This window comes from Haliaeetus leucocephalus, unplaced genomic scaffold (genome assembly GCF_000737465.1).
Source record: "Haliaeetus leucocephalus isolate CR32 unplaced genomic scaffold, Haliaeetus_leucocephalus-4.0 Scaffold143, whole genome shotgun sequence".
Classification (NCBI taxonomy): domain Eukaryota; kingdom Metazoa; phylum Chordata; class Aves; order Accipitriformes; family Accipitridae; genus Haliaeetus; species Haliaeetus leucocephalus.
Genome location: NW_010972579.1, coordinates 2,464,884 through 2,486,583, shown reverse-complemented (window position 1 = coordinate 2,486,583; position 21,700 = coordinate 2,464,884). Strand labels below are relative to the sequence as shown.

General features: G+C 46.3%; 1 protein-coding gene across 3 annotated transcripts; it reads right to left on the bottom strand.

Annotated features, from left to right (window-relative positions):
• Positions 1-749: 749 nt before the first annotated feature.
• On the bottom strand, positions 750-20,949 carry STK25 (serine/threonine kinase 25). 3 transcript variants are annotated; one of them, XM_010561243.1, is made up of 11 exons: positions 20,828-20,949; positions 14,222-14,452; positions 12,953-13,009; positions 11,738-11,846; positions 10,304-10,461; positions 9,848-10,033; positions 9,486-9,631; positions 8,470-8,584; positions 8,106-8,177; positions 4,500-4,636; positions 750-2,945 (listed from the first exon to the last, which is right to left on the bottom strand). In XM_010561243.1, the coding sequence occupies exons 1-11, from the start codon at positions 20,876-20,878 to the stop codon at positions 2,906-2,908; spliced, it is 1,302 nt and encodes a 433-aa protein (XP_010559545.1). In that variant the 5' UTR covers positions 20,879-20,949; the 3' UTR covers positions 750-2,905. The 3 variants fall into 3 exon arrangements, with proteins under 3 accessions (XP_010559545.1, XP_010559547.1, XP_010559546.1); XM_010561245.1 differs by lacking the exon at positions 20,828-20,949 and having other exon boundaries at positions 13,645-14,313; XM_010561244.1 differs by lacking the exon at positions 20,828-20,949 and having other exon boundaries at positions 12,953-13,780; positions 14,222-14,306.
• Positions 20,950-21,700: the final 751 nt, after the last annotated feature.

Genomic DNA, 21,700 nt, shown 5'->3' with positions numbered 1-21,700 from the left:
CCTTTGTCTTCCCCAGTTACAAGAGTGACTCCTGTTGCAGCCGATAATTCACCTCCCTCTTTCATGTTGGTGACATCACCAGAGCTTTATCTCTGCTGAAGTGTCAGCAACATGCATGTACACAAGGTGGTCAGCGTCTAACTGTACTCAAACCGCTCGGGTGCAAGTGGGGCATGGCTCACATGCAGTGAAGTTAAGTAAGTAAGTAAGTACTTCATTGTAAAGGTTTAGAGAGTCTGACGGGGGAACATTAATTGTCAGAGCTTTCATTTTAGAAGGCAGACTTTCAGTCACCCCCACAAAATACAAGCTGTACCCATCTGTGTATCTCTGCATGCTCATCCCCAAAGTGCTGCACTAAAACTACCCTTTCCCCACTTCAGCTGCAGATGAGAAAGGCTGCACCATCACCACAGTCCTGTCACCAGATCAATAAACAGACTCCAGCAGAAACCACACTGAAGCATTCTCCGGAGCACAGCTACCCTTTTGCGAACAGTTTGTGCTTCCCTTAACGCTGGTGTGCAACAGCTAAAGGAGTAACATAACATGCCTTTCACTGTATTCCCTCTGTGCACCAAAAGTAGTTAACACTGGGTCTGGCTCACAGGTCGCTGTTAACTGTACGTGAGGCAGGAAGATGCAGGGGAAGACTAAGGAGAATGCAGAGAAAAGCAGTTTGAACAAATAGTTTTTCCCTAATAATACAAAGTTACACCAGCCTCATTTGTTTTGTTACTTTATTGAAAGTGGCAGATCCCTTTCAATGTTTTTAAAAACTAAAACCATTGTTTCTTTGAATACTGGACAAAGTTTGTGGGGATTGTTTTCTTTAAAAAGTTTACTCATTACACTGCAGTGCATGTGAGTAATAACACAGGGTACCTTATTGACACGATTTGCTACTGTCATGAACAGCAACTTTAGAAGCAGCAGGAGCCCTTCAGCTGCCTTTCTGCTGGACTGCAGCCTCTGCCTTCCACCTCAGTAAGTTTCCTGTCTATATGTTAACTCACTTCTCCTGAGGAAAAAAAATGGGTTTGTTCTTCATAAATGCAGGCTCCGAGACGGCTTTCACCATAGATAAATGCCACTCTGCAGCAGATCTCCAGCAAGATCAAACAGCAGCACCTCTTCTCTACCGGACAAGTTCATAGTGTTTGCTGAGCTTGTATTTATCCATCAGAGAGGAAGAGTAAAGGATAGTCATAAGCTACAGTGAACACTGCACACCAGGAGGAGGGAATGTATGGTCCTTTTGAGCTACTTTTAGCCCAGCACTTACAATCTGCAGGTCTGAATCAAAGTACCAAAAATCAAGCCTTGCTACTAAGTAAGTGGCCTATCTTAAAAAAAAAAAAAAAAAAAAAATGCTGAACAGCTACAGCTTTTGTTCTCAGTGGCTTTGGGGTGAGTCACATCATTCACACACAAACACCCAGACAGAAAGATCTGGATAGCAAAGGTCTTGCTGACTTAATGGGAATATCTTTACAGTTAGAGAGCCAATCTCTAAGCAGCTAGCTATCCAGAAGTTATTTTCCTAAGTCTATTTTTGTAGACCTTTAAAGTATAGATTTAAGATCTGTGCATTTACCTGAATTAAAGATTTGCTTTATAAACTAGTATTATACAGAAAGCAAAGTTAGTTGGGGACAGCTCCACTGGAATACCTTACGCAGCCACTATGGCAGTAGATGCTTTAATTTCTCTACTAGCAAACACCACCACAGCTCATCAATTAGAGCAGAGCCCTGGCTTCAGTGAGTTGAGATTCCAGGCTGAAAGAAGAGCCAGAAAGGGAAAGTTGAGAAGAAGGGGATGGAGGCCTAGAGCAGCTTTTGCAAACCCCCAGCCACAACACCACACAGCTACCATTGCTGCTAGTCATCCAACTTATACCTTTCTGTAGGCAACAGGTTTCTTGCCTCAAGAACTGCTGCACAACATCAGTCTGCCTTTTGCACTGAAGCCCCGTCAGCGCCTTTGGCTGTTGTGTTCCCCCCACTGCCTTTTTTTAATCCTTCTGCAACATTTGGGCACACACAGTAAGTGTCTGCTTTGCTTGGCTCAGAGACTAGGACTGCCAAACCTGTGTATCTAGTTGCTTCAGTTGCAGAAAGTACCACAGAAAGGAACTCCACCAGCTCCCAAACCAAATGTAACCACTTTGCCTTCCAGTCCCTCGAGACCCAAGGCTGTTGCCTGAATTAGATGAACCAAGGCCTAATACAAACTGATGTCCCAGAGCCAAAAAACAAGTACAGTCAGCAAACCCATCCTCCTGTGAAATGACAAGCTGGGAAAGAGCAGCAGTTTACTCGCTCAGCTGCTGCTATACTGAAAAGCTTTTCATTACTAGTGTGTGAAGGAGTTGAAGCAATCCTCCAGAACAACCAGAGACCTGCTCTCACTTTCCCAGAGGCCGTAATGCATGGAGAGCTTGCAAACATACCTGCACTCACACGTTACTTACTGCTCACAAACACTTCTTTAGGAAGGGCAGGAGGCTAAACCCATCAGGCTCACCTTTGAAACATATCTCAATGGAAGAGAATCTCCCTCTTTTCCAGTAGCCAGGCATTTACCAGTACCAAGCTGTGAATCAAACCAAGCCAAAATGGATACATCCATAGGGAAACAATTAAAAACTGCATTGATTACATTGTAAAAACAATTAGACCACCCATCTCGGGTTCTGCAAAAGGTCTAAATTGTACTTGCATTGCAAACCCCACCCTGGGTTATCATGGAAACACGTGTAATATGGAGGCTCTGAAATGTCCCGGAGTCTGTAACACAATGTTACATCCAACAGCAGATGGTAGTCTGGATTAGAGATGTAGTTCGTATGAAGCTGGAAAAAATCCTTCCCCCCTCAAAACAGCAGCAGGGAATGTCGGCGTCAGCGGGCAGAGGTCAGGTGGTTCCGACTGTGTGAAAACCTGCAAGAAAGAGTAACGGGTAAAACTGGTCACTACTATCCATTTCAAGCCTTCACCTGGAAGACAGCCCACATACACTGCACCAGGCAGCCTGTCTGTGGATGAAGAGGTAAGTAAGTGTGGATGTGTTTGTCCCCACCCCCATTGCCACTGTCAGTTTTCTAGATAAAGAAGTCTTGAAAGAAAAAAACAGCAATTTAACAAAAAAAACAAGGTGGCACTTTTTTTAGGCTTTTAAGATTCAATTTTAGGCTAGTAAGAAATTTTGAGCATTAGTGTTTTACAGTAAGAAACCAACCAGGGTCTGTGAGGTTTTGCAAACCTCCAAAAAAACGCCAGCATCTTGCACCGTCCAGTAGTGCCACTTCTAGGCCAACAGAAGTGAATGACACTGAAACAGCTGCCCTGATGTCACCCAGCTGCGAGTACCTCCTGCTTAGCTAGAGGCTAAAGTTTTTGCAGGCGTCACCAGGACACTTTCTGTCACCTCTGTGGGTCAGCCAGAAGAGATAAGAGTATTCTCTTTCTGGCTTTAAGTGATGATTAGATGTGGGAATCTAAACAAACAGGCCGATAGCATATTTGCTTGAAAGCTTGAATGACTTAGTAACAGAAGCCCTCAAGGATGGCCAGTATTTTCAGTCCTTAATATCTAAGGCTTTTCTTTGACAGCATCCAATGGATACTTGAGCTACAAGGCGCAAACTATGACAGCTTATACCCATCAGAAATAAATGCTTAGAAAGCCCAAGTTCAAGGGTGTAAAGACTGTGAACCTGAGCACAGAATGGCTCCTTTGGTCACATGTATAGCAAAATACTTCCAGCCTTCTAACCAGTGAGGGGCCAAATGTTAACGTTACTCAGCTGGTGAGGAAAGGGCGAGATTTAGGACAGCCTGCTGTGAAAGGGAGAAAAGCAAAATTAATGTTAAATAAAGCCTGATAAACCTGTGATCAGGATCTGACACTGTTGCCTGCAACACATGGATGTGACTGAACTTGGCGCCAGTAGTGGAGGCAAATTTGACGCAGCACCTGCTGAGCAGCAAAGAACTTAATTCTACGAGACTTCAGGAAAAATACACTTTCCTGCTGCCTGAAGCTGGGCAAGCAGAGTGACTGGCTGCGGGTAGTGCTGTAAAGCACATTCCTTGCGATGAAACAGATACTCACTATTCCAGAAGCAATCCCGATGACATTTTGCATAGTCCTCGCTACCTGGGTAATGGGACCAGCAGGACATCATATATCTATATATATCTAAGCAAGATGAAGGTGAATAGCAGCATCTTTCCATGCTCTGCAACATTCATCTACACTACAGAAACTTTTTCAGTGTGAGAAAGGACTTCTGAGGCAGGAAGAACCACTTCCATTAAATGAAAAGCAAGTTAAAAGAAATGACTTAAGGGACTATCAGGTCAGCTGTCATCAATATTCACTTGTTGGGTATCTTGACTGCTCAGCACCAACCTTTACCATAGCGATGGAGTATAACAATGGTTCAGTTCACTGCCAGCTCCAGCCCAGCTCACGCTCTAGAGGACACTCACCTTTGTACCCGCTCTACCATGTGTGCTATCAGTTTGTCAGAGATGCCTGGGCAGGACTCCTCAGCCAAGCTAAAGGCATTCTCCAGCTCCTCCATAGCTCCCACATTGCCTCCAGTCTGCTTGTGCTTATCTTTAAGCTGCAACCCAGAAACAGCACATTAGTTCCTTATCTCATTGCAGAAAGCACTGGTCAAGCAGTGCAGTACAGACATTAAGTCCCTTTCCCTTTTAGTATGACTCCACAAGGGTGCAGGAGGGCAAACATTCTTAAAAAAATGAAAAAGGGCTCTTTTCATAGGTCAGGAAGACAGAAGTCCAATGTCAGTTGTCTGTGTCAACTTTCCTCCAGGTTCTGATAGCAATTGAAGTCCTTAACAAACAGGCCCTGATGTACTCCTAAACAAACTAAATGATATTAGAAATGGATCGACAGCCCTGAAAACCCATAAGCAGTAACAGAACAAGGAACTCCAGTGGTATCTGAACCAGTACAGTCACCCTTGCTGCTAACAACAGCTTAGCACCCAGAGGCACACAAAGGCTTGCAGACAGGTAGGGCAAGAAAAATATCATAACACCCGGAGTTAGTCACCACCACTTTTAATAACCACAAAAAAGTCTTGAGTAGCTTCTAGTGACTGGGAGGGCAAGGCAGACTACTACCACGCTATGGATCCTGAGCCACTTGGTCTCCAACACTCCTCCCCAAGAGCGAGCTTTCCCCAGGGGAGCAGGGGAATGAAGCCCACGCACCAAGACCTCCATGTGCAGCATCTGCCCTAGATGAAAAGCCTCAGTTCACATCCATCACGGTTAGCGCACTCTGACTAGGCCTCACCAGCCACAAGTCTACTTGCACATGGTTCCAGTTGTTAATTTGAAATAGCTACACCTCTGTCCTTAAGAAACTCCTTACAGGTCACTGATGCTGAGGCCTGAAGGAGTCTGTCGTCGGAAAACCCACAGTTGCATCCTCTGCAGCATTTTCCCACCTCCTTCTCACAAGCAGCTCATGTGGCAGGCCCTTCCCTAGTGCGTGTCATTACACAGTGAGCTGAACAAAAATCAAAACCTTTTGTTGAACACGCAATGTCTGCCAGCTAACCACTGTCCAGTTCAATTAAGCTCCCGTTAGACTACGCTGATTAAAGGGCTTTACATAAGCCTCACAGTTCTTTGCCTGCAATTCTAGGATCAGCCTTTCCTGTTGTTGGAGCTCACCTTTTCTCCATGGTCCAGAAAGCAGGACAATATGAATGCTAATCCCCAGCTGCAGCCATCCCAGTGCTCTAAGTCCCCCACTGGAAACAAAATGGTTCCTAGCCAAAAAGAGCTGCTGCCTCTTCAGTGGGGTAATTGCTCACTAACACAAAGCCTCAGCTGTGACAGCAACTCACACATGCCTCTGCTCATTCAGAAGTGGCAGGGGGCACAGAGGGCAACTCCATTACACATCAAGGATACAGACTTCTTAGGCCAAAAATAGTTGTGATGCTAAAGCCAAGGATTTGATTTAACGTCTACCTGATCAAAGACTGCCTGCCTCAGAGCAAAATGAGACACAAGGTCTGTCCTGCAGGTAAGTTGCCAGTTTATCATCAGCCTTTGATGCCAAGCCACTGACCTTTAGCTTGCCCAGCAGCCTGTGATGTGAGCAGTCTGTGTTACCCTGCCACTTTCCACTGCAGAAGAGTTTTCTGTAGGTTAGCAGGGGGTTAGAGAGCTGTACCACGCAAAGGCTTACAGGTTGGCTTTTATTTTACCGCTTAGTCCTCCAGCCCCAAATACCTTACCTTTCCTCCCTGCCCCAGAAAGGGCAGACAGGTTTCCAGATCTGCAGTTGCCCACATCTGTGTTAATGACCCAGCATGGGTCATTTTCAATATTAACATCCAATAATACACAGGCAGGGAAGACATATAAAAGATTATGAACAGCATCTCAGTAAGATTTCAATTCACAAAGCCCAGCTTCAGCCCTTTTATGGAAAGAGATGATCAAAACCTAGCAGGTCTAAGAGGCAATAATACAATGGTGAGAAGGAGAAAGTCTGCTGTTGGTAGGAAACTAGAACTGAAAAGAACAACGCGTGCAACCAGCAGTGAAGCAGATTTCCTACTTGGAGAAAAGTTTTCTTCCAGCCCCCTACTACTGCACACAGAAGCCAGGTTATTTCAGAGACTGCCCAGAACCTTTCCTGCACCTGATTTTGCTGAGTGGGATGGGCAGAGGCAGCAGGGAAGTCTAAGCAAAGGAAAGGAGGATCAGCAAATCTGGGGCAAGGGAGTCAAACTAGCAGAAATGAAAAATCCAGGAAGCCACTTTCTGCCTGGAACTGGTGCAGCAATGTTGGTAAGGAGAAGCACGAAGATGTACCCATTGGTTTGGAGAACCCACAGCTCTGACCACCCCCTCCCCCAGAAGGCCCCTAAACAGAAAGGGCTGAGAACCAGATGTCAGTGATTATGCTGCACAGACAAACTGCCTGCATCAGAAACCAACATTATTTTTATCCATTTTTCTCTCATGGGTCTAGGCCTACAAGACCCAGACCCTCTGCATCATGCTCTGACCTCTGGAAAGTCAAGCCCAGTGGAGTACAGAAGAAGCCGGTTAGCTAAACATCTCAATTTCCAAAGCGGTGCTGTCTCAAGAGCCTGCTTTTCAGAATGACTTCCACTTCCTGCCCTGCAGCAAACCCTCTTTCCACATAGCACTAGACCCGAGAAAAGAGATTTAAGCCCAGAGACTATCCCTGAAAAAGCACAGCTCTCTGCTGGGCCACCCCTGGAACAACATCAAGATCCAGAAAACAGCAAGTCATCAGGATGAGAGAAACGGTCTCTGTGACCCAGCAACCCAAGAAAAGAACCCTGCCATGCAGTGTCTAAGTGACTTCTTCTGAAGCAGAACCACCTTTCCTATACTCCTGCTGGAAACAGCAACTGAAGAACCTAGCCAGCAGCCCCCTTATGATTATCATCCTCTTCTCCTCCCTTAAAACATCACCGAGCTGGAAAGACAATTCAGTTCTCCGTTGATACAGACACTATCCCATCATTAATGGTAGTTTTTAATTCAACTCTGCATCCCCACCCAGAACACAAGGCAGGGAAACAGGGTGGATTTTCCAAACGCATTTTCTCTGTCTACCTTCCACAGGCCATATGGTGGTAACTCCTTGGCCTCGGCATGCTAGCAATAGCAGGCGTGTATAAATCAAGAAGGCAGCCTAGTAAGTGGCAAAACCAGTTCATGCTCTAATCCACCCACATTTCCCTTGGTGACTCCGCTGTGGACAGCGGCATATAGCATGAGGGCAGGGAACATGCACAGCAACATGCAAGCTCAAATACCTGCCTGCCCTAAAAGGAGCTGAACTTCAGCCATGGTGGCCAGGGACATCAGACTCCAGAGTTACCCAGGCATTAGCAAGCCTAAGACACGGATAAGAAGCAGGTACTCCTCTACCTTATCCTCACCAGAAGACAACATAGTAATGCTATGCTTCTAGGAACACAAGTGTATTGGAGAGGACACTCCAGGGACATACTCGCTTTCCACTTCATCTCCAGCCACCACAGACACCAAGAAGGTTCTACTCACCTCCCCAAAAACTGGGTGAACAAGTGTGGAGAGACATTGTGACCGTGGCTGCCTCTTGATGGGCTCAGTTGGCTAGAAAGCAACATGGAAAGAAGTTATAAGCATAGGCAAAGGCTCCCAGGGCACATAAACTACTAAGCCTTTGGTAAATTCACAGCACTTCGATGGCAGTCCCCTCACCAGGTCTCTCAAAAGCCACAGATTGCAGAACCCTGATGATGCGGAAGAGGCAACTCTGGGGCACTAACCCTTGATACTAGACTGAAGTAAATTTTTAGACAGAACATGAGTGACTGGTAGCTTCCCCAAGACCCTCACTTGTGTTAGTTCAGTCCACCTCTGAAAGAACAGATAGCAAACAGACCTTCTGGGAACCATGAAGAGCCATTCCTTTGTGCAGCTTGCTCAAGGAGTTGGGGCGAATAGTTGGTGGGAATGTCCAGATTGGACCCTGGTCTCCATCCTCTGTGTCTCCATCACTGCAAATGAAAAGGGGAAGGTCAAGACAAAGCCTCAGCTCCATACACTGGGAGTTTACCCATGCATTCCCATAGTCACAAGCTCTCCCCCATCTGATTGTCGTATCACCACAGGGGGCACAGGCATTTCCCTATCCCAGTAAAAATCCTAAAGAGAAACCGCTTCAGTCTCTACAGCCCATATACAGCACAACAGAGATCTGAGCCAAGTACTACATCACGTTTCCAAATCACCACAACCACCTTTCTGCTCTAGCCAGCTTGAAGACAGTTTCAAGTGCTAGTTAAATTTAGGAGACTTTGAAGACAATCCAAGTGCACAATTTGAGGGGCCAGGCTTAGATATTGCAAGCCAACCTCCCAGAATCATTGGTCACTTGAGTCGCTGCCACTACAGGTGAAGAGAAGCTCTGTGACACCAGCCTGGCAACAAAGCGCTCTTTCCTCACCCAAGGCTCATAGCCTCATTATCCTCCACATCAGTACCAAAGCTCTCTACTCATGAATACACAAACACACATACACAGCTGTTGCCACAGTTTCTGAAGCCTGTAGTTCTTGCATTTAACTGAATGTGCATAAAATAAAGGCAACAAGAGCCTTGTTTTACTAGTTACACACAGACTAGACATTTCTTGTTAGTACTTCTGATTCCTTACACTCAAAGAGGCTCCACAGGGTAAGACTAGAATAGAGTACCAGGTCCCACTGAACAGGAGGTAACAGCCTGTTTCTTCAGGCAGCAGTCACCTGCTCCCACAAACAGGTGCTCACAGGTCTCCCTGAGCTACTTTAAGATCTCCAATCAAGGTGGGGAAAAGACCTGAGCTGTTTGCAGTAGGCCACCCCAGGGCATGCAGGGTACAGCAGAGGCACCCCTCCATGCAGAACATGTACGTACATATCAGAATCACCAGAACTGGAATCTTCTCCATGGCCCTCCGACTTCCAGCGCTTGAATCGATCTATCAGCTCCATTAGGAATGAGGTTTTCTTGGTGTAGCGTGTGATGAACTTGTGCTTTAGCAATTCTTTAGCCGTTGGCCTCTGGAGCAAATAAGGAAAGCATGCTACATCTAACCATCTCCATACACTAAACACACAAGTGCATGGACTTCAATTCTTGCCAGGCTTGCCCGTCCATTTGGCAAGCTCAGTACTTCTTCCTCTCCAGGAGCCTTGCACCAAAAGGTCTTCCTGCTAAATAAATCTTTGACCTCTGCAATACTTTACCCAAATTCACAGGTGGACAGCAATACTCACAAATCTAGGATCCTTATTGAGGCAGGCTTCCACAAATTCCTTGAAGGGCTTGCTGTGGTGACCCTCAAGTGTTGGAGGGTTATTTTTGGGGATCAGGAAGAGAACCCTCATAGGATGCAAGTCAGAATTTGGAGGCTCTCCCTTTGCTAGTTCAATGGCTGTAATTCCAAGGGACCAGATGTCTGCCTGAAAGAAGAGCAAGAACAGTGACAGCACGGAACAGCAACGAGCAATTCTGCAACATGGAAGCATGCAACTTTAGCACAGCCAAAGGGCTGATCACATAAAATCAGATAGGGTGTTTCATGTCTAATAGACAAACTTCTCCAACAGACCCTGAACCATAACAGCAAAGTATCATTCTTGCAATAAGCAGCACTTCCAATCCCTGTATTAACCCTAGCACCACCTCATATATAGTAGCACCAAGTAGCGATCCTCTTGCTCCCAGCTCACCTTGAAGTCATAAGCAGACTGTTTGATGACCTCTGGTGCCATCCAGAACGGAGTCCCGACAAAGGTGTTTCTCTTGATTTGTGTGTCTGTCAACTGTCCAGCCACCCCAAAGTCAGCCAGTTTCACATCTCCTTGTTCCGAAAGCAGCACATTGGCAGCTGTTCACACAAATAAGCATTAAGTCCACTGGTTTCTGAATCATCTCCAGCACACACAGAACTGAATACTGAGAATAGACCTCCTGTGACATCCTCCTTTGCCCCAGTGAAAATGCTCAGCTTGGATTTCCAGCCTCAGACTCATTCTCATGCTCTGACCTCTGCTGGGTAACACGGAACAAGTTCCTCCACTTGGCTGGATCCGAAGGGGAATATTTCTAGGGGAGCAGCAAGGAGTAGATGTGAAGGGCCACACAATCAACTACATGCGATTCCTGGCCACACAAAGAAGAGAGGGCAACATGGCCGAAGATACCTCAAATGGTCTTGATTTTTTTTCAGAGTAGCATTCAGCACAGGTTAAATAGCAGATCCTTCTAAAGAGCTCACAAATCCTGGTCTTGTACTGCTTCCCACTCACTCAGCTTAAGAGCAACATTGCTCACGTTTTGGGCCATGGGGGTTTTTTTGTAGGACTTTTCATTCTGAGAGAGACTCTACCTACAAACTTTCAGCATCTCCCAAGTCTGCTGGTGGCCAACAGTCCTGCACAGCTTGCAGCACTAGAAATGTGTAGTCTCCCATATGTAGAAAAGATTCTGTTGTGTATCTCCCTGCATGAGGTTTCTCTGCTCTGCTTGCTCACACCCCCTCCTGCAGAGGGTCAGAGCAGTTAGCATCCAACACTGGCCACGTCTCCACAGCACTGTCCTCTCACCCTCCTGCTGTCCTTTGATGCTCTGTGCTCGGTGTGAGACTGCTTGTCGGGAGGCAGATGCCAGGTCTCTCTACACTGCATAAGGCCAATGACTATAAAAATCAGTAACAGGATAAGCTGACACAAGCTGCCCTGATTTTCTAGGGCTGTGAACCCTGCATGAGGACAGCTCACCTTCACAATAAGTTATAACCATGATAACCAGCATACACACGCCTTGGGGTCCAGCAGTAAAGCAAATGTCCAGACATAACTGAGAGTCGGCTAATATTTGAGCATGCCTTCCATTGACTCCTTTGCTTTAGCCCCCTGCCTGTCCAAACTACAAATGCCAGAGAAGAGCTACAGATCCTTACTGTTACTCTAAACCCTAAAGACATGAAAAACATGACTTGCAATAAAATGATAAGCACCAGATTCAGAAACAAGCAATCCAACAGGAAAAGCAGCACTGAGAAACAGTCTTTGAAACTTCTCAGATTATTACTGTATAATACTTCTAAATCTTACGTTAATAACATCCCTTACAAGAAAGAGAGCTGAGCTCTCCCCTCTTACCTTTGATGTCTCTGTGGATCTTCCTCTCAGAGTGTAGATAATCCAAACCCTTTAGGATTTCTCTTAGGATAGTAGCTATATAAGTCTCCTCGAGGGGTCCCGGCTTCAGCTGATAAAGGGCAAAAGATGACTTAAAGGAGGGTGACTGATGCTTTGGATTTTCCAGCCTTTCAGTTTGTTACTTGGAAACCTTGGCCAAGCAGGTCATATTCAGCAGGAAACACCTACTGCATGCCTGGTGCACGTCCTGCAAGCAGAATGCTGGACTTTGCACCTGGCAACATTAAATGGAAAATCTTTGGGGGATTTTCTGTTAGTCTATTAAAGGCTTCCCAGACAAACAGCAGGATGCTCATCTCTCGCTTTGGCCTGGAAATACATTGGTGAACAGAACATCTTAACAGCTTCTCTTGTTCAAGTCTCTCTGCTAGCATGCAAGAACTGAATTTCAGCTACTGCAACAGCCTGGAGACAACTTCTGCCCTCTGGCTATGTAGTTTTGTATCAAAGCTCTTCTCCTTTCCATCAGTTCTCCTCTAAACAAGTCCTACCTTCTCAGTGCAATAATTGAGGTTCTGACACTAAGATGACTTCTGCTGATGACAGCCCCTCCGCTACACCCTTCCCCCAAGTCAGTGCAGGCTCAGCAGTTTTCACTACATGACCTTAGTTACTGCTCTGGAAAAACAGGCTTTATTGTCCTAAGGAGAAAAGCAAAATCCTGTGACAGAATACAGCATGGCAGAACTTTGCCCATGCGTTTATTCTGCATTTGTATTCCCTTAAAATCTGGGGTAACTTGTTAGATGTAATTTGTATTATCAAACACCTGGGAATCCTGCTCATAGACCAGGTCCCTGCTGAGCTTAATGCTATGCAAGCACTGAACAATACCATGAACTCTTATTAGATGAAGTATGGATTTACACTGCTCAAAAACCACTGGCTGCTGTCACATTTCAGTTTGCTGGCTCTTCCCACTGTAAAGCAGCAGAGCACGCTGGAGAACAGTGCTTTGACAGCTGAGCTCCGTGCAAACATTTCCTCTGTCCTGGGATATGCATAACCAGCATGTCTGTTCTGCACTGCCTACCCTTCAGGCACAGGGCTGTCAAAAAGATGGTGTATGCCAAGTGAGTGTCCAGCTTATGGGCACTTCACAAACTAAGGCTCCAGCCAATGTTTGTCATGGTCCAGAGCTTACCACATACTTACCAAATCCAGGGCTGAACCTCCTCCTAGGTACTCCATGATTATCCACAGCTTAGTGCCCTGCAAGCAAGAGCACAAATCAAAAGGAAAGACAGTAAAAAAAGCAGGCAGAAAAGTGAAACACCCCAGAGGCAACAAGACACATGAGTCGTCCTGTACACAGTCTAAGAGATGCTGCACACCACAGCTTTCAGAGGCTTAAGAAGGGAGCTCCCAAATCCCTCTTTCCTGCTGACACAGCATTATAGCAGTGGACCTGCCCCCAGTACATTTCTTTCTCTCGGTCTGCAGTTTTATCTGAGCAAGCTTAGTGGCCCTGCAGGCACCAGACTACACAGCCCACAGAGATAAGCATATTTTCAAGTTGGAGCCATTTAACATTGCTGCAACAGATCTAGCACATCTCCCTCTTGACAATGACAGGGGAGCTTTGCAGCCTTTGATCTCATTAACAGGACTGCCAGCTTGAAGGGTACAATCAGCAAGACACTCTTACTCCTCAGAGAAGAGAATTCCAGACAGGTTCACAGGGTCCTGGTAGGAGATAAGCAGCAGATCCACGAAACTAGAGCTTGCTTGGTGTTTTCAGTAGAAGGCTGAGAAAATGCATTACAGCCTTTGGAAAAATACACAAGGAATAATCAGGATCCAAAGAGCTCAGGAACTATTTACTACAGACCCAGTGTTACATATACCTCCAGCAGCCGGCATGCAGAGGCCACTTCTGGTCATGACCACTAGTAGCTTCCATTGGGGATTCCTAAACCTCTTCTCAATGGAAGTGGAATCAGCACTCCTCCAAAGACTCAGTTCCTGTTCTTTTCACCATTTCTGATGAAATTATGATCACAAGATCACAAAGTACAGTTTCAAACTCCTCTTCTTTCCAGAGGCATAAAGGCCCCAGTGGTAGTACCCTAAAACTGTGGTATTTTGGAAAAGTACTCCACAAACTTCCTTTCAAGAATGGTCAAACCAGGGAGAGGTCAGCCTCTTCAACAAATAATTTTCTCTCCAGTGAAGTGCCCTGCTCTTGGGACCACACTATACCAGGCACCTCATTTCCATGTGCTTTGCAAGTGTCTTAAAGCCCAGCTTCCTATTAAGACCACATAAACGCAGTGAGCAGAGCCATTGCTGTTCCTGCTGCCACAGACACTCACAGATGGGGCACCTTTTGGTGCTGTATACCACCATCAGCTGCAGCACCCATAGAGAAGCCCACCCCACTCCCAAACTTCTGGCAAGAGAATTACCATGGCTTTGTCCTACCTTCAAGTAGGAGCCATAGTACCGGGTGATGTAGGGACTATCACACTGGCTGAGCACTGTAATCTCCTGCTGGATGTCCTCAATTTCATCCTCAGCCTCCTCCAGATCAATGATCTTGATAGCAACCACCTCCTTGGTGCGGTTGTCAATCCCTTTATAGACTTCACCAAACGATCCTTTGCCGATCCGCTCCAGCTTGGTGAACAGCTCCTCAGGATCCACCCTGGAGTGCTAAACCAGAAAGCAGAGATGGGAAACATCCATCAAGTCCCACGGCAGCCTGCAGAGCACCATGCATACCCATACAGCTCATCTCCCTATCTATGCATCTACTGTGTTGTTTAATTCACCTGAAACTCACATATCCTAAAAGATCTCCACATGCTGAGAAGCTTAACACAGAATATATCTAAGATTAGAAGAACTGAAGAAACCTTTTACATGGGCTTTCTGCCCCTGCAGACCATAGTGGGGAAAGAAGGGGACAGAAGCCCGGAAGGAGAATGTCAGCAAGTATCTCTACAGAAGGTGTCAGCACCTTTGGGACAGGACTGTTCAACTCCAGGCACTAAATTGGTGCCAAAGCAGCTCCATGAGCAAGCACTTGTTCACACTTGAATAGAGACAGGCAAGGCATACCAGAACCAGCCAGCTTTTGAAGATCCAGATGAGAAAATGGGCACAAGCAAGAGGCCATAAGAAGTTCACAAGGATGTTTCCCTAGACTGCCTTCCTGCATTCAGAGCTTGGCAAGATTTGAAAGATTTGCACCCTTCCCTACTTGTTTAGAGGGTGAAATACTCCAGTAATATAAGTACCAGTTCACATTAGCTGTCTTCTCTGCTACAGCCTGAGTTCCAAGCAGCACTCAGCCCCGCTCTCTTCAGATGTTTGCAGAGGGAGCCTCATGTCTTTTGGAAGGTCAGCAGCAAGTAGGCCAGACACCTGCCTATCCCAGAGGAGACGAGAGAGCTGAATGGACACTCCATCAGCAGACCTGCTTTTCTGGAACAGCCTCTCCTCTGGCTGGCACACCCAGATGCAAAAGCATTTCCCTCATTAGAAAAGCACATCAACTGGGAAGCTACCAACAGGATCATCAGAGAAATACTGACTCTTTAACAGCAGCTTCAAAAGTTAACTCTTTATTAAGATGAATACGGACAAGAAAGGGAAGAAATCAGAATCATTTTCTGATGCTATTTCATTCTGTCCAGCTGCAGACCAGGAAGTCCTGTTCTGCTTCATGCTACTAAAAGGCTCGTTGTGATTATTTTTTCTGCATTTTTTAAAAAATAAGTCTAGTTTTAAAAAAAAAAAAATCTGGAAAATATGGCCTGACCTACAGGAAGCAGCCAAGCTGTTACAGTGAGTTTTCCACACCCAGAACTTCTCAGTCTCACCTCCAAAATGTCACCCAGAGGGACCGCTACCTTGCAAGGGACTTGAGCTGGTAGAGATTTTATCTCAGAACAGGGCAGCTGCATTTTTCCATCCAACACCAGGATCTAGCAGCAGGCCATCACTGAGCAGCCCTAGGTGCTCCTTAATGATTAAGCCAGCCAGTCATTACAGGTTGTTTGCCTTCTGCGCCCAGTGCATCTCTATATGGAGTAAGCCAGGCCCAGAGTAAGCTTTACAGTCAGCTCGCTCAACAGGATTTCCATGTGCATTCCAGTCCAAGACACAGAAGGATAACCAAATATCCTTGTGCATCCATGGCAACACCCAAACAGGCTGTACTTTGAACAAGTGCACTGGAAACAGACTGGAGGGGATATGCAGAGATGAAAGGAACTGGAAATACATAACAGGGACTGGAGAGAGTGAGGCGGGGGAAAGAAAGAGGTTTTGAGCTTGAAAAATGCCAGAAGACAACATGAGAATGATGACTGCAGCACAGGGAGAACAGTCTGGCTAGTCCAGGCTCACAAGAGGCCAGGAGCCGTTTCCACCTCTTGACCAACCTACAGGAAGGGGCAGCAAGGTGGCCCAGATGTTACCTTGCACAGTCACCTACTGCACCGTAAAAATGCCATTCACCGTATCAGCCGCTCCCACACATCAGGGAGAAGGGAGAGAAAGAGGATCATCTCCTAGAAGCACCTGGCTCAGCTGGTAAAGGAAACACTATCGACATGAAACCTGCCAGGAAGCAACCCTGCAATAAAACCTTCCTCCCCTCCCGAGTAAGTAATTTTCCCATGAGAAAAGAAATGGCAAGGTGTAAGTTACTGCTCCCCTCCTCAGCCTGGCACATGAAAGAATTAGGACTGATTCTTCAAGAACAGGACATCAAACATAAGGGCACCAGCTACTGCAGGCAGCTTTTGGGACAATCACCGTTTTAGGTATCGGGCTCTGTGATCACGGACAGCTTTGTAAACAAGCTTCCATACTTCGATGTCAGTTTATCCCGTTTTCTGTGGAACAAAGCAGTTCAGGTCAAGGCAGTGAAGGAGACAAACCTTCCTGACAAGCACATGGAAACTTCGCCCAAGGGACTCAGGAAAATGATACAACTCTGATGGGCAGAAGAGACAGGCCCATCACATTAGGTTGGAACAGGGAACTTTGTAGGTACTGGATCTACCTTCCCAGTACCTGTCACTTCAAAACTGACCTGGAAATGCTTCAGAGCTCTCAGGAGACAGGGCAAGAGTATGACTCTACAGAGGGCCTCAGAACATGCATCCCTTGACAGAGCTTCCAAAATCACACAAGTCATACCCAGCAACAGCCAGAACCTAGTGAGCGAGTATGGGGCAAAGTGGCAGAGAGTCATTCCAGCCATGGTTACAGTCTCCTGGACACCTGCTGCAGTACCAGAGTTGGCTAATGAACTTCTTCACTTTCCGTAAACAGGGAGGAGGAAACAGGCCCATCCCCAATACAAGCAGGTCAATGTCTGCCCAGTGGAACACCTTGTGAACTACCGTTGTAGACACCACAGAAGACACTGCCAGATGGCATTTTCATGAAAGCAATCCTGAATTCCCATGACAAACTAAGATAGATAAAATGATGCTAGTCTGCAGGACATCTGCTCAAAAGCTCTTGTCCATTAAAAAAAAGTTCCCGTTTGAGCTGCCACATGGTAACTCACTGCTGATGAGCAAATGTTCAGATTGATGGGCATAGAAGCATCGGCACTCACCAGACCGCAGAACAAATGTAGTTATGCCAGGAATGGAGAGCTATGCAAATGCACCGCTCTGTCAGAAGAGAAGCATGCTGCTGCGCTCGGGGCGGGGGGCTCAAGTGGGGGGCATGGGAGAAGAACACGTTCTGTGTAGCCTGACTCTCCCCTACTCCAATAGATTTGCACCTGCAGAGCACTGCAATGAAGGGTCCAACAAGCACAATCTACCCCTTTTCTAAATACAAATTAATCTCAGTGCCAGCCTTATTATCAGATAATCACCCTGGCTGCAAAGTAGAAAGTAAGAGAATCCAGATAAAATGCTTTACACCTGCATAAGTGACCACAGATAACCCAAAGAAGCTTATTAGCACCTGTCAACTTTGCAACTGCTCACCAGCTTGGGATCTTTCCATTTTCTTCCACATTCACAGAACCCACCAGGGCTGCAAAATGGAGCTCCAGGCCAGAGTCTGAAGAGCTAGCTGACCAGCTGCTGCTCCTTGTTCTACTACAATGCGTAAAGCCTTTAAGGGATAGTCACCTCACTGTACCTTTTTGCTTGACTGAATGTCAATTACACAGCAGTTCTGGAGCAAAAAGCCTCATGCTGTTTCTCCCCATTGAGAGCAGTCAGACACTAGAGATGGTTCAGTCAGGCATGAACAGGCTTTGGGGGGAGAGCACACAAAGCACTATCTTGGTTGTATGCGCAGGAAGGGGAGGGAATAAGTATGAGAGGGATGAGGACAATCTACGAGTAATGTGCTCCACTTTTGCCCTCCAGGATCTAATCTCACAGCACAGGAAAGAAGGATGCTCTGTCATGACAGGTGTGGGAGTGTTTGCCATCACAACTGGTGATGCCATGTTTTAAAACAGAGCGACTCACTGCAGACATCAGGAATTAAGAATTGCAGTGTGTCTGGCAGTAACACCAGCTGCTTCATGGGGAAAGAATGGGTTTGGCAGCTCTGACACCTCCAGCTGCAGAGACGTGATATCCACAGCCTTTGAGAGACTACAGAAGAAGGGTAAATAGCTACCCTGGAAAGGGTAGCTACCACCTGGAAAGATAAGCTGCGTACCGGGAACAGAAGCAAATACCCTTTGAACCAGCTTAAGGTCTCTTCTCTGGGCTGTGTCCGGCTGGATCTCACTCTCAAAAGAGTCATATTGAGCATCATGAGCAAGAGTCACACCTGCATCTGCCGCATAAAACACTGAGAGGTACTTAAACCCTTTAGAAGTGAGAGTTCCTTGGTCTGGGGCAGTTCAGTATCAGAATCACTGTTCTATATGGGAGAAGTCTGTAACAGAAAAAGATTGTCATGGACATAGTAGTTTGAGAGCTGAAGCTGACTGGGAGTTTAGCAGCCTCCAAAGGTTTATATGGAACTACAGCGGCATTTAGTGTTATTTCTGACTAGAGCACTTTCCAACCAGACAAACAAACATAATTTTCCTCTGCCAAATGCAGTGGAAGGAGGAAGTTGGTTTTAATAAACCTCAACTACTGACCTTCTTTCCTTCATTGCCTCCTCTCCTCCCCAACTTCCCATCCAGCATTTACCCACATTGCATGCTACACGCTAACCTCTGGGCCACCAACAGAGATATCTGCAGCAGGCACTATGTTCTCTTTGGGGAAATCAGCTTTGTATCTGGAAATGTGGAAGCTTCCCTGTCTATATGAAATTTGTACATGGCTCTTTTCAACTGCTAAACCTGAGACAGTTTTGAACTTCTGGAGTACAGACAAGAGGGAAGTTTGTGTTCAACACTTTGAAATACACAAATTTGTCTGAAACTCCCAACTTGCTCCGCAGATAGTATTATTTGCTTCAAGGGAGTGAAGCATTACTTAACCAGAGAACTTGAATGGCTTCTTCAAGGTCACATAGGGAACAACAAAACTAGAAACAGAGCTCAGAAGAGAGCTTTAAACACAGTGACACAAATACGTCATCTAGCAGATAGGGCTCCCAATAAAGACTGGAGACCCACTGTTCTCTATGTACACAGCAAAGAGCAGCCAAGAAAAGAGAGAAAGGCAACTAGCTGAGGCAGGAAAATGGAGGCACAGAGGTAAAGCAACCTGGGGATTTGCCTAAGGTAACCCTGCACATCAGCAACAGAACTGGGAATCAAAGACAAGTCAAGCCTCTGACATCCCAGTCCAAGTCTTAGTCTCTCAATTTTCACAGTACCTCCCACCACTCCCTCAACTCTGGTGAAGAGAACTCTGAGCCAATTCCTACTGCAAGCCTCAGTTACATAGATTATGAGGTCCCATCAAGGATTTCTGAAGAGCCCTGAGGAATGGACAACACAGACTGCTTTCCTATTCCAGGACCAGACAGAGAGTCATGGGATGACAGAATCTGAGAATGCCTTACATTTGCAGAATAAATTCAGAGATGAGACCACTGGAACTCTGATAAGCTTCATTAGTGAATGTTGTGTATAAAAAAGCTTCAGAGCAACCTCCTCTGTAGCTACAGAACTCAGTTCTCAGCCCTAACCAGACAGTATCCTTTCCTTTTCCTTTCATTTCTCTCCCTATACTATGACTCACTCAGGCACTGTATTTGCATTTAATTCCATACTCACTTTGAGGAAACAGTTTATGTGAAAGACAGCATGCAAACTAAGACGCATTCCAAATCAATTTTAAATCAGAAAAGGCTTGGAGAAAGCATCATCTCAAACCACTAAAGCTTTCAATATTATAACCCCATACCTAGGAGCAGAAGAGAAAAATGCCAAAAATTCTCACAAAACATGGTTTAACAAGACCTACATTCAGTATTGACATCTGCCAATAATCAAACACACACCACAACCAAATTCAGAAGAAAGAAGATTCTAGCCAATACTATCAATGTGGTTTAGCTTTTAGTCCCAAGTCATGACGTCATCCTTCCACATTCCTCTTACGAAAATGTCATCACAACAGGATTTAACCACATCCACTGAGGCTGATATCTCTCTCAGAAAAGTTAAACGTTCAGTATTAAATATCACTACCTCTTATGCATTTGGGTTAAAAGCACCGTTTTTCTCAGGCTACTGCTATAAACACTTCAGTACGTTATGTCTGGCACAGTCTGCACACAGCTTTTCTGTTCCCATTTCTAGACTTCCCCTCCCCAAAATACTCAGCGAGCCAATGATTCCCGTCTCCCTAAGAAGAGCAAAGTTAACCTCAGAGAAAGGCACCACGCTGGGTGAAGAATTCCCTTTCTATATCGCTGGCAACTTAACACTCTCAGTCCAATGCCACCACAGAATAAGACACAAATCAATCAGCTAACAGGAGTAAACTGAGACATGTGCAAGAGAGATAAAGAGTGGCAAAAAGTGATTTTCTGGTGATTTGTTTTAAACTCATTTCAAGAGCAAACTTAAGGCAGTTTGCTCTTGATACAAGAATTGAAAACAAATTTTTAATTGCCACTTACCTGGCTGGCAAATTCTCTCAAGTGTGCCATGCCTACAGGATGGTCAGACATCCACTTTTGCAAAATCAGGGAGGGTTGGGACGCCGTAGCACAGCAGGAAAGCGATACTTTCTCATCCACTGGTCAACTGCAACAAGCAAGAACACAACAGCAATAACTCAAGGTTCTCAGAGCCTGGCTCATTCCCCAAAAGAGCTACCTGCATCTTTCTTCTCCTTGATTTGCAGTTCTCCTTGAACCTACCAGCCCATTCTAAGTATGCCAGCCCCTCCTTGCAAACCCCATTTCTCAATTCTTTCAGACATGCCTTTCAGATGTATCAAGGAACCTCACTTTAATGATATACACTGACAAAGCCTCAGGCACCATTTTCCCCACCATCACCTCAGCATACTCCCCAGTATTATAGTTGTCCCTAAAGCACTATCCCCTCATCACCACTCCCAGCATCTTCCCCAGCACAGCCCACAGCGTTATCCTCAGACAGCCCTTTCCTCCTACTGTTCCCCAGTAATCCTCTCACGGAGGGTAGCCCTCCGCCCCCATTCTCCCCAGCACACCCCCTTGCAACGCTCAGCTCCCCAGTGCACCTCTTTCTCCTCAGGGAGCCCCAACCTCACACCGCGCCTAGGCGTTCCCCCGCCAGTTCTGCCCCCAGACCCTGTGCCCCTCAGCAACCCTCTCCACAGGGCTCCCCTTCACCCCAGCAACAAAAGAGCCCCAACCCAGCACGACCCCTCAGCCCAGCCCCGGGCACTCCCGGCCCGGCCTTCTCCGGGGCCCCCTACCCCAGAGCTCCCCACCACGGCACCCTCAGCGTTCGCCCGTCACGGTGGCCCCACGGCCCTCCCCAAACCCCCCCAGCCCCGCTCA

Excerpts from the sequence above, each read along its gene's own strand:
- STK25 (XM_010561243.1), bottom strand. The coding sequence starts at position 20,878 with ATGTCTGACCATCCTGTAGGCATGGCACACTTGAGAGAATTTGCCAGC. Across the intron at positions 4,637-8,105 it reads TTCACCCAGTTTTTGGGGAG|CTTAAAGATAAGCACAAGCA; the intron begins GTGAGTAGAACC and ends TCTGGGTTGCAG. Across the intron at positions 2,946-4,499 it reads ATGGTAGAGCGGGTACAAAG|GTTTTCACACAGTCGGAACC; the intron begins GTGAGTGTCCTC and ends TCTTTCTTGCAG.